Here is a 14,720-nt window from a genome sequence, read left to right as displayed (position 1 = left end):
GAATCTGGGTGGAACAAGACCACCTTTCCTCCTGTGAGTAGTCAGGGAAATCCTTAGAGGAGAAGGCTTGGAGCTGGACCTTGTCTGACTCAGGGAGTGAAGAGAGGAGAGATGCTTTGGCAGGTGGGCAGGGCTGGGCTCAGTGGGTGGCAGTTGGTCCCCAGTCCTTTCCCACCTCTGCCAGAGGCTGGTCTCTTGTGTCCAGCAAAGTCCCTGCATGTCCCACAGCCACCCCCCTGCTTCAGTCTGACTTACAACCAGTCTTCCATTGAGTCATATGGCACTTGGGGACATGTCCTCAGTTCCCCAGCCAGCTTTTCTCAGCCCTTGTAGCTGGAGGGAGCCTGTAGTCACCTGGTCTTTTTTCTTCCCCCTGGATAGGACAGGTCAGAGCTGTCCTGGGAACCAGATGAGTATGGATTTCAAGCAGGTGTCCAGAGCCTGGACCATCACTGCCCAATTAGCTGGTGAATACAAAGAACATCTTGGCCTGTAAACGTCTTAAAGTACAGCTCAGTTTGAGTTGATCAGTGCCATACTCTATTATGAAACAAATTATTTGTAGATTATTAGTTACATCAGCAGGTAGACTAGTGACTCACGCTCCATCTTTCACCTGGGGCCCAATAAGTATTTTTAACATGTAGCATGGACCATTTACTAATTATAATTGTGCCTCAGAGTCAGTAACTAGGAAATAACAGCAGTAAGCCATCCATAATGTGGGTGGGGGTGTGTGGGGATGAGAGGAAGGGAGGAGAGGGGTTGAGGACCTCCTGCACTTCCTTTCTGTGCGACCTTGAGCCAGTGATTGAACTGCTTTGGGTTACACTTTTCCCATCGCCGTACTGGGGATGACAGTCCCCTCCTCACAGGGTGTTGAGAGGATTAGGCATAACGTGTCTTACTGCTTTTATTCATGTCAACATGGGAAACAGCAAGAGCAACATCCTCTTCAAACATCCAAAGCAAATTCTTAGAGGAACATTTGGTCCCATAAGCCAAGGAAAGAGGAGCAATCTCCCTCCTACCTGTTCTCCTTTTTTTTTTTTTTTTCTTTAAACCCTTTACTTTTGAGGGCCAGTAGCCAGCAGAAGAAAAATAATGATCGGGGATTACATATAAACAGAAAAGAACTTGTTCAAATGTAGCTTTTTAAAAGGACTAGTGTAAAATGTCCCATTCACTCTTTCTCAGCTGAAAAATAGAATGTAAGAAAATATTTCCCTAAAATTGTAATTAATAGTGGCTCATGTTTAAGGAGCGCTGACTAAGGGCAGGCCCCACACGATCCCTTTTGTAATTTTCTATTATTTATTCACTTTCCTGTCTGTCTCCCCATATAGCCTGCAAGCTTCATGCAGGCAGGGATCTCACCAGTCTTACCCATTGCAGGGTCCCCGGCTACAGGATCATCTGCTGGTGTGGATCTATGTGTACTCACATGCTCATGCAAAGAGAGAGGGGTGTGTGTGTGTGTGTGTGTGTGTGTGTGTGTGTTGGCATCACGCTGAAAGTATGACTTTTTCCCCCCTCTTAACAAAATATTTTGGTGATCAGATTTCCTTGTTGGTATAAGGAAAGGTGCCTCACTCTAATTTAAGGACTGCACATGCAGAGCCACCACACTTCATGTAACTGCCTCCCCTCCTGACAGCCTTTAAGTCGTTTTCCTTTTTCTCTTTTATTATAAATAATTAATCTACTCTTCATAACATGCCTTTGAGGAAGGCACTATTATTATTGTCTCATGATACAAATGAGGAAGGTGAGACTTGGAAGAATTAGATACTTACCCAGGGTCACAAAGCTGTTGAGGGGTTTGTTTATTCATGGTCTTGTTTATCACATCCTTTCGGTAGACTGCAGGTGCCATTAGGGCAGGCCTCACATTCCCTTGTTCATGGCTGTATCCCCCCACTAAGAGGGGTGGTCAGTGATGATTGATTGATGGATGGAGTGAGCTGGGATCAGAAACCACATTTTATGACCAATAATCTACACAATTTTGTGTACCCTTACCTCCCAGTTTCAGTTTCTGTTTTGGTCTGAGCTGGGCCTTCTGGCAGGTGCAAGGATTCCTAGGGGGTCAGAGCCTGTGCCCCTTCTCCTATCAACCTGTTGGCTAGCCCTGAGAACCTCATTTCTGCCTGTGTCTGCATCTAAAACAGACCTCTTGTCTGTTCTTCTAAGCAGGGTCTGGAACACTACACAAGCTGTTGCCCTCCTAGTGTGAGGGGCCGACCCCTCCCTGGGCTCCAACCCTGTAGATTCTGGGCTGGCCCTGCTTTGACCATTCTGCTTTCCATCTCCTGGGAGGCCTGGAGCCCTGGGGTCCTGGACACCAACCCTCTGGCATGTTGGGCTCTGCTCAAGACGTTCTCACTCACTCCAGCACAATGAGATTGCAGTCTTTTCTCCTGGGGCTGCCTCTCATTTGACCTGGCTGTGTCCTTCTGGGCGAATGAGACCAGTGAGGAAATGTGGGGGACATGCTGGGCTAATCATTAGTAGTGGGATGGTGTGTAGCCACCATTCATGGACAGCTGTGGGCCCATCTCAGCTGTATTCCCCTTATTGTGTGTAGCCCCAGCTGCAAGGCCCTTGGTCTGCGTCTTGTTGCTTTAATTCATGTCAACATGGGAAACATCCTCTTAAAATACCCAAAGATTTGTTCCTCCAGACACAAAGTCCTGTGCTCCAGACTGGAGCCCTTGGCCCCCTCCAGCTGGCTGTACATGTTTGCTTTGCTTTCTTTAGTTGGTGGCATTTTGTCAAGGTCTTATCCCTTTGTTCCTTTGTTTTCATCCCTTTGTTCCTTTCATCCTCAAACTTTTAGTCCAGTGCTCAGCTCCCCAAGATTGTCTCTCACAGGCCTTTCCCAGCCTCCTCCTCATTAGCCCCTACAATCGAAGTAACAAGAAAAATCATGCTAAATATAAGAGGGCAAGGCCAGTGGGAAGGTCTGGGCGTTGGGAACCTGAACTCCACAGCAGCTCCCAGTTCCGTCATTCCTGGCTTGCTGGTCTTAAGAAAGTCACATAAGTCCTTGGGGCCTAATTTATTTATTGGCAGATATTAATTAGGCACCTAGTATGTGCCAGTCACTCTGCTAGGAATGAAGAGACATGGCCCTGTTTCTGTAGAGCCCACAGTCTGTGAAGGGGAAGGAAAGGAAATGGACAGGGATGGGCAGTGTGCTGTGAACCGGGCAAACACGGGGCTGGGGGCTCAGAGCTGGGGTTGTTAAAGAGGGCTTCTGGGGGCAGACTCTAATGGAGTCCTGAAGGATGTATAGTATCTAACTGGACTGGTGGTGGTAAGACCTGGAGATGAAAGAGAGAGTGATTGTGGAGTGTTGGGTGCTGCTGATCATTCTATAGGATGGGTGTATCCCACCTGATAGGGATGAGGCCATTTGAGGACAACAGTGGTCAGAGCCACCCCATCCTCATGTACCTTGTTATGCTGAGGGCCTGGGAGAGTCTTTTGTTTTAAGATGAGGATAAATGTGATCAGATTCATGCTCCGAAAACCTTTCTCTGCCAGGAGGGGAAGAGGAGAGGGGTGTGAGCCTGGGCTAAGGAGCGCCAGGAGGAGGCTGTCGAACCTGGCAAGAGGCAGTGGTAGCTGATCAGAGGCCTCAATTTTTCAACCCAGAAGGGTGGCTGTGAAGACTAAATGAGTTGGATGGAGAAATCCTTAGTGAATTGAAAAGTGCCATGTGGATATTCATTGCCATTATGGTGGCTTTGATCTTAACTTGCGACCTTCCCAACCCTGAGGTCCAGTGATTTCACCATGATTTTGCACCATGATTAAGCTGGAACTCTACTTCTCTACCACCTCCTTCCATGTAGTGTCCATTCAGGTTATGAGTTGGCAGATTGTGCCACAGCCCTATCAAGCTCACAAGCCAGCTATCAGCTTCCTCTTTTTAAATTCAATTTTATTAAGATATATTCACATAACATACAGTCATCCCAAGTGTACAGTTTTTCACAGCACCATTATATAGTTGTGCATTCATCACCACATTCAATTTTTGAACATTTTCATTACCAAACACAAAAAAGAATAAGAATAAAAGTTAAAGTGGAAAAGAACACCCAAAACATCCCATCCCCCATCCCTCCCTATTATTCATTTACTTTTTGTCCTCATTTTTCTATTCATCTGTCATACACTGTATAAAAGGGAGTGCGATCCCCATTGTCTAGTTTATGGATGGATGAGTAGAAAAATAGGGGAGGGAAACAGACAAAGGCACCCAGTATTCTTTTTTACTTTAATTGATCTTTTTCACTTTAATTATTATTCTTGTTATTTTTGTGTGTATGCTAATGAAGGTGTCAGGGATTAGTAAAGGTGATGAATGTACAGCTATGTAATGGTACTGTGAACAGTCAAATGTATGATTTGTATGACTGCGTGGTATGTGAATGTATCTCAATAAAATGAAGATTAAAAAAAAAAAGGGAGTGGGAGCCACAAAGTTTTCATAGTCACACAGTCACACCGTGTAAGCTACGTAGTTATACAATCATCTTCAAGGATCAATATCAGCTTCCTCTTGCATCAAGCTTCCTAGATCCCCAGTCGGCATGGGCCAATTCTGTACTCTATGATTGCTGACTGTGATGACCACATGAGTTCCCCCAAGGCAAGCTGGCTGTCAAAGTCACAGGACCAGGAGGCCTGGGGAACCAGAGGCCTGGAGTGACAGCACTTGCTTCTCCAGGAAGCTGCAGCCCAGGGGCCAGTGTTGGCTGAGGCTGCTTTCCCAAGCCCTGCAGCTTCAAGATGCAGTGAACCAATGACCTTCCCCAACTCAAATGCCTGAGATACTTATTCTGCCTAACCCCCCTCCAAAAACATCTGTCTTCTGGCTAAGTGACAGAGTCTGTGGATGGGAGCAGCTGCCCTAAGAGGAGTGTTAGGGTGATGGGAAGCTCCAGCATGGGTCTGCCTTGTATTAGGACTCAGTGAGTATGGCCAGAATGTGAGACGGCTCCGAGGAGTGGCAGTGAATGCAGGGTGCAGGCACGGTGGGAGACGGAGCACTGGAGGCTCTGAGCATACAAGTGAAGGGCTGTGTGTGTGTGTGTGTGTGTGTGTGAATACCTTAGCAGCTGGGGAGGATGGGGCAGGCCTCCCAGGGAGAGGTGGCTGTGGGAGGGAGAAAGGGGGGCTGAGTTTTGAAAGGAGGTTTGGGGAGGAGAAATTGACACACCTTGGTGATTGATGAGAGGGGAGAGGCAGAAGGACTTGGTGACATTCCATGAGGGCAGGTTCAAAGAACGGGCTACTCTTCAGTCCCTGAAGGGCAGAGAGCAGATATGTTCTGAGGCTCCTAAGTCAGCAAGGACTAGGTGAAGCAAACGAAGCTTAGGGAAGCAGAAATGACTTACACAGGGTCTCACAGCACTAACTTGCCCATGCTATTTCCCCTGCGCCTTGCCAACCTCCCCCTGCCCAGAATGTGTAAAGTGGCTCTGGGTCTGCAGCTGCTGTGTTGGCTGAATCCTAGGGCCTGTGGGAAATCCCTTTTCCTCACAGCCTAAATGGAAAAAAAGCCTCAGGGTCAGAAGAGGTGGTCTCAGCCAGCCTGCGACCAGGTCAGGGTTTCCCTCCAAAAGAGCCTCCCTCTGGGCCAGTCTGGTGTCCAGGGAGATGCCCCTCCCTGGGGGCAGGGGTTCCTCAGGGCTGGTGATCTTCTGTTCCAGACAGCCCAAGTGAGCATACAGGGCTCCACGCCCTGCCTTTGGCACTTTATTATGACAATTTTCAAACACAGAAGAGTTGAAAGATTTTACATTGAGCACCCATATACCTATCACCTAGATTCTACCATTAACATTTTACTATACTTGTTTGATCACAAATCTGTCCATCCCTCCATCCATCATATTTTTTAATGTATTTCAAATTACAGTGTAGATACCAGTACAGTGCCTGCTAAATATTGTACATATAATGTATCTCGTTAGAGTTCAGTATTTACATTTTCTTTCTAAAATTTGCATGCAATATAAAGCAGAAATCTTATGTTCACTGAAGCCTTTCACTCAACAAAATGTTTTTGAGATCTATGTTGTTGCATTTAATAATAGTTCATTGCTTTCTTTTTTATAAGTATTTTGGAATAACTTTAGATTTGCAGGAAAGTTTCAAAGATAGAGTTCCTATATGCCCCACACCCAGTTTCCCTCATTGTTAATATCTTACATTCCCACGGGGTATTGCTCAAAACTGAGAAACTGTTTTTGGTAAATGACTGTTAACTAAATTTCCAGACTTAATTTGGATTTCACCAATTTTTCCAATAACTTCCTCTTTATGTTCCAAGATACAATCCAAGGCACCACACTAGTCATCATATCTCCCCAGCTGCCTCTTCTCTGTGACAGTCTCAGTCTTTATTTTTCGTGACACTGACAGTTTTGAGGACTGCTAGCCATGAATCCTCTAGAACACCCCATTTGGGGTTGTCTGATGCCTTTTTCATGATTAGACTGGGGTTACGGGGTTTTAGAAAGGACACGACACCAAGCTCAGACCAGGAGTCCACGCTGGCTCCATGGTCTCTCCAGCGTTGTAACCGCCTTCACCCCGTGATTAGAGTGAAGCTCACCAGGTCTCACCACTCTAAAGTCACTCGCCCTACTCTAGTCTTTGGCAGTGAGTCACCAAGTCTGGCCCATTCTCTGGGATGGGGGATAGGCAGGAATTAAATGTCACTTTCTGGAGGAGGCAGTATCTCAATATATTTGGGGATTCTATCAAGAAGATTAGTCTCTTCTCTCTGTGTATTTCTTTACTCGGTTGCTTATTCGCTGATTGTTTAAATTGAATTTTTATTTTTGCATGGTAATACATGTACATTGTTTACAAAGTTAAGGCATATAAGGAAAAAAGAATAGCTCCTTAAGGTTTTATAATTATTTCTTCTGGTACTTCTAAATAACAGGTTTAATCTACAAATTTGTATTTCTTGATTACTTTTCCCCTATTTTTATTAGATTGAACCATATGAAATTGCCAGTATTCAACCATTTATTATCTGCAGAAATGGCAATTTCATATGGCTCAACCTAATACATATTTTGACTTCTTGCTGCTTTTTTGAATGGACATTGGCTTTTTGTGTGACGTTGGAGTTGGTTCATTTTGTTTTTGTTGTCAGTTGTGACTTTATACCCCTCATCTGACTGGCTCAGGGGTCAGCCCCCACAAGCTCTGGCATTGCTCCAGGCTCCTCTGCCCCCACCTGGGCATCTGGGGGCCAGGTGAGAAACGAGGTCAGCCTGTGCAGTGATAACTTTCTCCCCAGGGGCCTTCCTGGGCTCTGTCCACTCTTCGGAGAACTTTGGCAGAGTTCTGTGCACTTAGGCTGGCTGGGCCCCAGGTACATACATCCCCTTGCAGGGTCCCTGGCCACTTAGAGTGACTGAACTAGTGCAGCTCTCTAGTTGTGGTCTTGGGCCAGCTATTGAACCCTTTGAGCCTCTGTTTCATCTTCTGTAAAATGGGCATGATCAGTAATCTTCCTGACGGGCTCCTGTAGAATGGCAGGTACTTGTCCTGAGGCCATGACTGTTGTTGGTGATGGGAATACGCCCCTGAACCCCTCCTCCATACCCCTCCATATTCTTTCTGCCCACAGTATACTCAGCTACCTTCATCAACTTTAGGTGAGCAAAAGAAATTGCCCAGAGCAACTTCTGACTCACTTCAAGATCCTAGGAAAGGGCCTCAGTCTGTCTGTGCCGAGGTGGTTGGCCCTGATAGTGGCGAGGCCCCTAGGTACTGGAGATGTGTTGGTGGCTGCAGTAGTGAGCTACTCTCCCTGCTCCTTTCATGGGGCTGGGCCTCTGCTGCTCCTGTCCCTAGCACTGGAGGGCTTGAATTTCTTGAGATGGTCGGGATTGAAAGTTGGGATTGAAAGACGTCAGGTCCGGTGTGCAGATGACCTTGGCAAATCCCTTTTATTCTTTGGGCCTCAGTGAGGAGACTAGTGGGCCGAATGTCTAAGGCCCTTTTGATTCTGTGTCCCAGAATTGGAAAGGCAAACCGAGCTGGGTGCAGATACCCTGGTAAGCAAAACCACTCAGGGACCCTGTCCAGATGGAGCTCCCAGTCTGGTGGAGGGGAGACACAGCTGTCAAGCAGTCACAAATGGTCAAAACTTGGATGAGTTTGCTAGTACTAGCAAATAGTGGTTAGTGGGGGCGCAGACCTAAGCTGGGGAGTGAGGGAGAGCTGCTCAGAGAAAATGATTCTTCCTGAAAACTGAAGGACAAGCTGGCATTGCTTGGATGGATGAGATGAGCATTCCAGGCAAAGGAAAGAGTGAGGATCCTCTAGTGGGAGGAAAGATGCCAGTGTGACTGGAGCAGAAGGAAGTGGAACCCCAGGGATTGAGGGACACACAGCAGGGGCCAGGGACAAGGCCCTGGAGGTCCAGGAAGTTTGATCTTTACCCTGGGAGCCATGGGAAGCCTTTGGAGGATTTTAAGCTGGGAGGAAACATGATCCAGTTTTTCAAACGCTGCCCTTGGCTGCCAGGGGAAGGGACTGGAGGAAGAAGTTTGAGAACAGGGAGCCCAGAGGGTAGGCCTGCTGGTGTTTAATGACAGCAGCTTTGTCCAAGGTGGTAGCCATGGACTTAAACACAAATGGGTAGATTTCTGAGTTTAGGGGATAGCTTTGACAGGACTTGGTGCCATAGTCTGTGGGGAGTTCTTGTAGGGAGCAGCATTGGGTGATTCTGTGGTCTGGGCTCCTGGATGAAGATGGGGGCATGGGCACTCAGTGGGAAAAGTAGGGAGTTTGGTGTGGGTCTGGCTGGGGTAGAGGTGCCTGTGGGGCACCCTAGAGGTGAGATGAAGGGGCTGCTGGATGAGATGTACCAGGTCTGGCATTCAGAGACCGGGGCTTGGGGTGGAAATGGAGTCCTGGTGGGAGAGGCAGGTACAATGATGACATTTTCTGAGGTTCCAGCAAGACCTTGCAAGGCTTGTGATTCAGGGCTGGGCAGGGGCTTTCCTGTCTCCCCAGCCCCTCAGGAACTCAGGGTTCAGGGGGAGGTACCTACAAGTTCTCATTCCTTCTCTCCCCTCTCAGATCCTGCTCATCTCCGATTACTTCTACGCCTTCCTGCGGCGGGAATACTACCTCACACACGGGCTCTACTTGACCACCAAGGACGGCACGGAGGCCATGCTTGTGCTCAAGTAGGCCTGGCTGGGCACAGGACTGTATGGACTTCGGAGGGGTCAAAGGGCCCAGAGCTGGGCCGAGTCCTCAGGCAGGTGGGGTTTGAATCCAGGTTCATGGACCCCTGGTACCAGAGGGGAAGTTGGCTGGCAACAAGACCTCTGGGGAAGAGCCAGGAATACCCCACTTGGACCCCCACTTCATGGATCTGCCCACCATGCTGCCCCCTCAAGCAGGAAAGGGGAAAGAAGTAAGTGGGCAGAGCTTGTTAGGTTGTGGCTACTCAATAAATGCTTTTCTTTTTGTTACAAAGATGTCTGTCTATCCTGGAACCACAGCACCTGCCAGAGAAGGTGGGCTTGGCCACAGTTGGTGCTGTGGTATACTCTAAAGAGGTATGGGTTTCCAAAATAAACCCTAAGGCCACAAAACAGAAGTCAGTGTCCTGGCATGCTGAGCATGGTACACAACATTCCCGTCAACCTTCCCTACCCCCTAAGGAAGCAGCTGGAGGCAGAGGGCCAGGCAGGCCTGAGCAATCTTTATTCTGCAGAGGGACAGTGACCACAGATCCATACACCATGCCAAGGTTGGGAGAGCCAGGGGCCAGTCCTTCAGGGATGGGCAGATCCAGGCAGGGGGCAGCACCTTGCGTAGGTGAAGGGCAGGTGGGCAGACAGGCAGGGGGCCTAAAAAAAACATAAAAACAAACCGCACAGCAGGGGTGTTGGCGCCAGCACTGGAGGGGCAACCCTAAAGTGATTGGCCCAGGATCCACCCCGGGGCAGAGTAAGTGGTTGGTGCCCCCCCCCCCCAGCTGGGGGGACACATCCCTGCCCAGCCCACCAGGGGTAGAGGCAGCTCAGTTCAGAAGCCAGGGGACTGGTCCCCCACTCCCAGGCCACCCCTTCCCCCCCTACTGCTGGCTCAGAAGCCGAAGGTTTCCTGGGAGGCGTAGACCATGTAGAGAAAGCCATCCTCATCCTTCTCCTGCTCATAGATGTCTGCGATGGGCGTGGACACGCTCACCATGCTGTGCTGGTTCACCAGCAGGAAAAAGGCCTGCGTGGGGTTCAGCTGCAGGCGGCGCCTGTGGCAGGAAGGCAACTGTGAGGGGCTTGCGGGTGGTGCCCTGACCCCCTCCCTGGCATGGCTCGCAGCCTGGTCGAAGAGGCTCTCACCTCTGAAGCAATACTGACCCCTGCCCTTGACCTATCCCAGCCTCCCAGAATAGGCCGCTTCTGCCCCTTCGAGAGGGAACTCGGCCCCCTATTCAACCCCAGCCAGACCCAAGTTCCCCTCCCGTGGCAGCTGCCTGCGCACCGGATGATCTTGACCAGCTCGCTCATGTTGACATGGTCCGGGACCAGGAACTTTGTCTTGTCCAGGACAGGCAGCTGCTTCTCGCCCTTGTAGCGCTCGATGATCACCTGGGAGGAGGGCGGGCAGGGGAGTGGGGACCTGTGAGCCCGAGGGCCAGGGTCGGGCCAGGGACAGGGAGGGGATGGGGGTGGGGGGTGGGGACTCACCGGGATCTTGCTGGGGTGCTGGTCGCGGATCTGCTGCACCTCCTTACAGCGGTCGACTGCAGAAGACAATCGGGGCTTGAGGCGGAGAGAGGTCCTGCGGGCAGCTCCGCCCTGCGGGTCTCCGAAAGGCGGCCCCACCTCACCCACCAAAGCCCCCGCCCCCAGGGCCATCGGGCCTCGGCCCTGGGCACCAGACAGGGTGGGGAAGCAGGGAGGCCCCCCGGCCGGAGTCTGACGTCACAGGGCTGACGTCACCAGCGGCGGTCCAGGGCAGTCCGCGTCCCCCACCCCACGCTCGAAAATCGCCAGCCGGGCCTCACCGAAGCTCCGCCGCTGTTTGAAAGGCCGGTCCGAGGGCATCGCGCGGGCCCGGCGGGTCGCGCTCTGCGGCGCGCGGTGTGGGGATGTGACTGCGGCTTAGGGACTCCGGGGGCTCCGCGCCTCGCGCTCAAAGGCTCTGGGGCTCGCGCTGAGCCCGGCGGCGGCGGCTTCGGGAGGTAACTCGCCCGGTGACGTCAGGTCACAACATTCCTTAAAGGGGAAGCCGGCGCACTGCTCCCATTGGGCCGACGCAAAACCCGCCCGCCCGGTCCCGTGACGTCATGGCGCAGAGAGCCTGAATTCCTGGCCCAGAAACGCGAAGGGGCGGGGGCGGGGCGCGCTCCCAAGGCGCGTCACAGACCCTTGACGTCATGGCCTGCGTGGGCGCCTCACCACCACGGCCCTTACAGACTGTTGTAGTTCCTCCTCCCACCTTGGACCGTGAAGTTCCAGGAGGTCGAGAGAGCACGGGCCACGCAGCGGCTTAGCATCCGCCTATTCCCACTTTCACCGAGTCATTGGACAAACGTGCACTCAGGGTCTGTTCCTGTCAGGGGACTGTACTACATGCTAGGGCTAACAGCAAGGAACCAAAGTCCCCACCTTCATGAACTTTATGGTAGAGGAAAGGAGGGAGGGAGAGGGGCATTAAAACATACGGAAAGTGCAAGACACCAAAAAGGAACAGACTCGAAAGAGAATTTCTAAAATTGAAAAATAGAGTCACGAAATTAAAGCTTCAGGTGGAAGGGCTAAGACAGATTAGACACAGCACAGGAGAGTCACCAAACTGGAGATAAATCAGAAGCAATTACATGGAAAAACAAGGTAGAAAATATAAGAATAAGTGATGTGAAAGAGAAAGACTCACAGATCCAATCAGAGTTCCACAAGAAGACAAGATAATGTGTGAGAAGTGCCTGCAGAGCTCCCCAAATTGATTAAAGACCGGGATCATCACATAAAATCCAGAGTAGGATGAATAAAAATAAAAATCAGCATCTAAGCACTTTGCAGTGAATTTGCTAAATTCTAAAGATGAGATCTTAAAAGCTATCAAAAAGGACAGATTAAGTAAAAGAAATAAAATTAGACTGACAAGACTTCTCAGCAGCAAATATAGAAACCAGAATAAAATATATAGTATCATCAAACTATTGATGATCAATCAAACTATTGAGAGAAAATACTAGTCAGTAGTTAATCCATGATTGAAAAGTCAGAGAGAAAAAAAATATGTTAAGATAGCATTTACACAAAACACTATTGCTGAAATGAACTGTAAAGGTTGTACACTTCAGTAACAAGGACATGTAACCCAAGAGGAAGAAATTAGATGGGAAAATGGTGAGCAAATAAAATGGTGAATATGTAGGTAAAACTAAACAAACACATAAAATAGAACAGTAATGGTAGTAATTAGCTTGGGGGTACAAAAACAAGGTGCATGGGACATAATAGCACGTAAGACAAGAGAGCATAATTAGAGTTATGTGTCCTCAGAAGCTTGATTTGTTTGTGAAGAGGACAAAAATGTCTGGCTTTGTGAAGTCAAGTATGTATTTTAAACACTTAATAATGGTGACTAAAAGAATAGAAATGGACAGTATTATTGCCAAATGCAGAAAAGAGAGAAAAGGTAGTAAAGGGCACCTAAAATTATAATAGGCAAAGAAAACAAAGAAAAGTAAAAAGGATGGTAAATAAACGGCACAAAACCAAAGGCAGAAATGTTTTAAATTCACCTGTTTAAAAAAAGAAAAGAAAAAGATTATCAGATTGGCCAAGAAAAAAAAATTCAGTTCTATGCTGTTTCAAGAGGGCCCTTAAAGGCACCACAACTAAAGCAATATACAGAGAAAAACTAACCAAAAATATATTTATAGCAAAATCAGACAAAATAGACTTTAAGGCAAAAAGCATTATTAAGGGTAAAGAGGGTCACCACAAAATGATGAACAGAACAGTTCACTAGGAAGAGAATTCTGAACTTGTATGTTCCTGGTTAAAATATATATGAAGCAAAAGTGACAGAATAATAAGGAGAAATTGGCAAAATCCTTCATCATACTGGAAGGCTTTCAGCAGATCTCTCTGAATCACTGATAGACAAAGTTAACCAAAACAGGATTTTAACACAATTAATGATCCTGATCAATGGATCGTAATAGAACCCAGAAGCCAATAAGTTACTTTCAAGCATACATGGACCATCTACAAAAAATGACCCAACCACCAGGTACCAAGGGAAAAAATCCTCAACAGATATCAAATTTCATACAGATGATATTCTCTGACCTCAGAGAAGAGCCAAGAAAGCCCCAAATTGGAAATTTAAACATACTTGTTAACCCTTTACTCAAAGATGAAATCATACAGAAATTAAAAATATTTAGAACTGACCAAAAATGAGGACACATATAAAAACTTGGGGTGGGGTGGCTAAAGCAGCACTTAAGAAGGTAAGTAATAATCCTTTAACTTATTTTAGATGAGAAGAAATATAGAAAATGGGCAGTTTTAAAGAAATTTAAAAACGAGCAACAGTATAAACCCTAAGTGGCAGGGAAATAATACTAAAGAGCAGAAATTAATAAAATAGGAAAAAAAAATACTAGTATGGATCAACATCAAATCTGGGTCTGTGAAAAGACCACTAAAACTGTACAAAGGGGCCAAAAACAGCAGCAATTACAAAAATTATTATAAACTTTATGCCAATAAATTTAAAACTTAGATAAACTGGACAATTTCCTAGAAAAAATGTAGTTTGTCAAAACTAACTCAAAGAGAGACTGAGAATATCCAGAATACATGAAGAACTTTTACAACTCAACAAAAAGACAAACAACCCAATTAAAAAGTAGGGTGAGGATTTGTACAGACATTTCTCCAAAGAAGATATACAAATGGCCAATAACCAACAAGCACATGAAAAGAACCTCAACATCCGTGATGGTTAAGTTCACATGTCAACTTGGCTGGGTTATGGTGACCAGTTGTCTGGTCAAGCAAGCACTGGCCTAATTGTTACTGTGAGGCTATTCTTTGAATTTAAGTAACTCAGTTGATTGCGTTCATGGCTGAATAAATCTACAATCAGCATAGGCAATTGCTTCAACAATGAGAGAAATCTCATCCAATCAATTGAAGGCCTTAAAGAGAGAATTGATCATTTCAGCAGTCAGAAGAATTTCTATCTCTATTTCAGCCAGCCAACTTCTGGGGAATTCATCAAAACCTTCATCGGAGTTCCCAACTTGCAGCCTGCCCTACAGAATTCAGATTTGCCAATCCCCACTGTCATGTGAGCCAATTCCTATAATTGTCAATTCCTCTTAATATTTACATATACATATATGTAAATATCTATATCTCCTTTACTTTTTCTCTGGAGAACCCTGACTAATACATCATTAGCCATTAAGGAAATGCAAATCAAAACCACAGTGAGATACTACTTCACACCCACTAGAATGGCTACTTAGAAACAAACAAAAACAGAAAATAAGTGTTGGTGAGGATATGGAGAAATAGGAACCCTCATTTATCATTAGTGAAAATGTAAAATGGTGCAGCTGCTGTGGAAAGCAGTTTGGCGGGTCTTCAGAAAGTTAAACATAGTATTATCATATGACCTGGCAATCCCAC

The 14,720-nt window shown here is 47.3% G+C and overlaps 2 protein-coding genes across 6 annotated transcripts in view; one reads left to right on the top strand and one right to left on the bottom strand.

Annotated features, from left to right (window-relative positions):
• PIGU (phosphatidylinositol glycan anchor biosynthesis class U) overlaps positions 1–9,531 on the top strand; it is a 105,182-nt gene extending 95,651 nt beyond the window's left edge. For 2 of the 3 annotated variants that reach the window (XM_037811773.1, XM_037811771.1), the window contains one exon: positions 9,127–9,531. In XM_037811773.1, coding sequence (XP_037667701.1) covers positions 9,127–9,473 — 347 coding nt within the window. In that variant the 3' untranslated portion in view covers positions 9,474–9,531. The remainder of the gene's footprint in view (positions 1–9,126) is intronic. The other variant, XM_037811772.1, reaches the window with a different exon arrangement.
• A 208-nt stretch (positions 9,532–9,739) lies between these two features.
• MAP1LC3A (microtubule associated protein 1 light chain 3 alpha) lies at positions 9,740–11,815 on the bottom strand. 3 transcript variants are annotated; one of them, XM_037811776.1, is made up of 5 exons: positions 11,069–11,815; positions 10,749–10,804; positions 10,543–10,649; positions 10,249–10,309; positions 9,740–9,908 (listed from the first exon to the last, which is right to left on the bottom strand). In XM_037811776.1, the coding sequence occupies exons 1-5, from the start codon at positions 11,106–11,108 to the stop codon at positions 9,834–9,836; spliced, it is 339 nt and encodes a 112-aa protein (XP_037667704.1). In that variant the 5' UTR covers positions 11,109–11,815; the 3' UTR covers positions 9,740–9,833. The 3 variants fall into 3 exon arrangements, with proteins under 3 accessions (XP_037667704.1, XP_037667702.1, XP_037667703.1); XM_037811774.1 differs by having other exon boundaries at positions 9,747–9,908; positions 10,140–10,309; positions 10,543–10,804; positions 11,069–11,279; positions 11,503–11,811; XM_037811775.1 differs by having other exon boundaries at positions 9,747–9,908; positions 10,140–10,309; positions 11,069–11,323.
• Between the last annotated feature and the right edge of the window lie 2,905 nt (positions 11,816–14,720).

Source organism: Choloepus didactylus, chromosome 19, assembly GCF_015220235.1.
Source record: "Choloepus didactylus isolate mChoDid1 chromosome 19, mChoDid1.pri, whole genome shotgun sequence".
Classification (NCBI taxonomy): Eukaryota; Metazoa; Chordata; class Mammalia; order Pilosa; family Megalonychidae; genus Choloepus; species Choloepus didactylus.
This window is presented reverse-complemented; position numbering and strand designations above follow the sequence as displayed.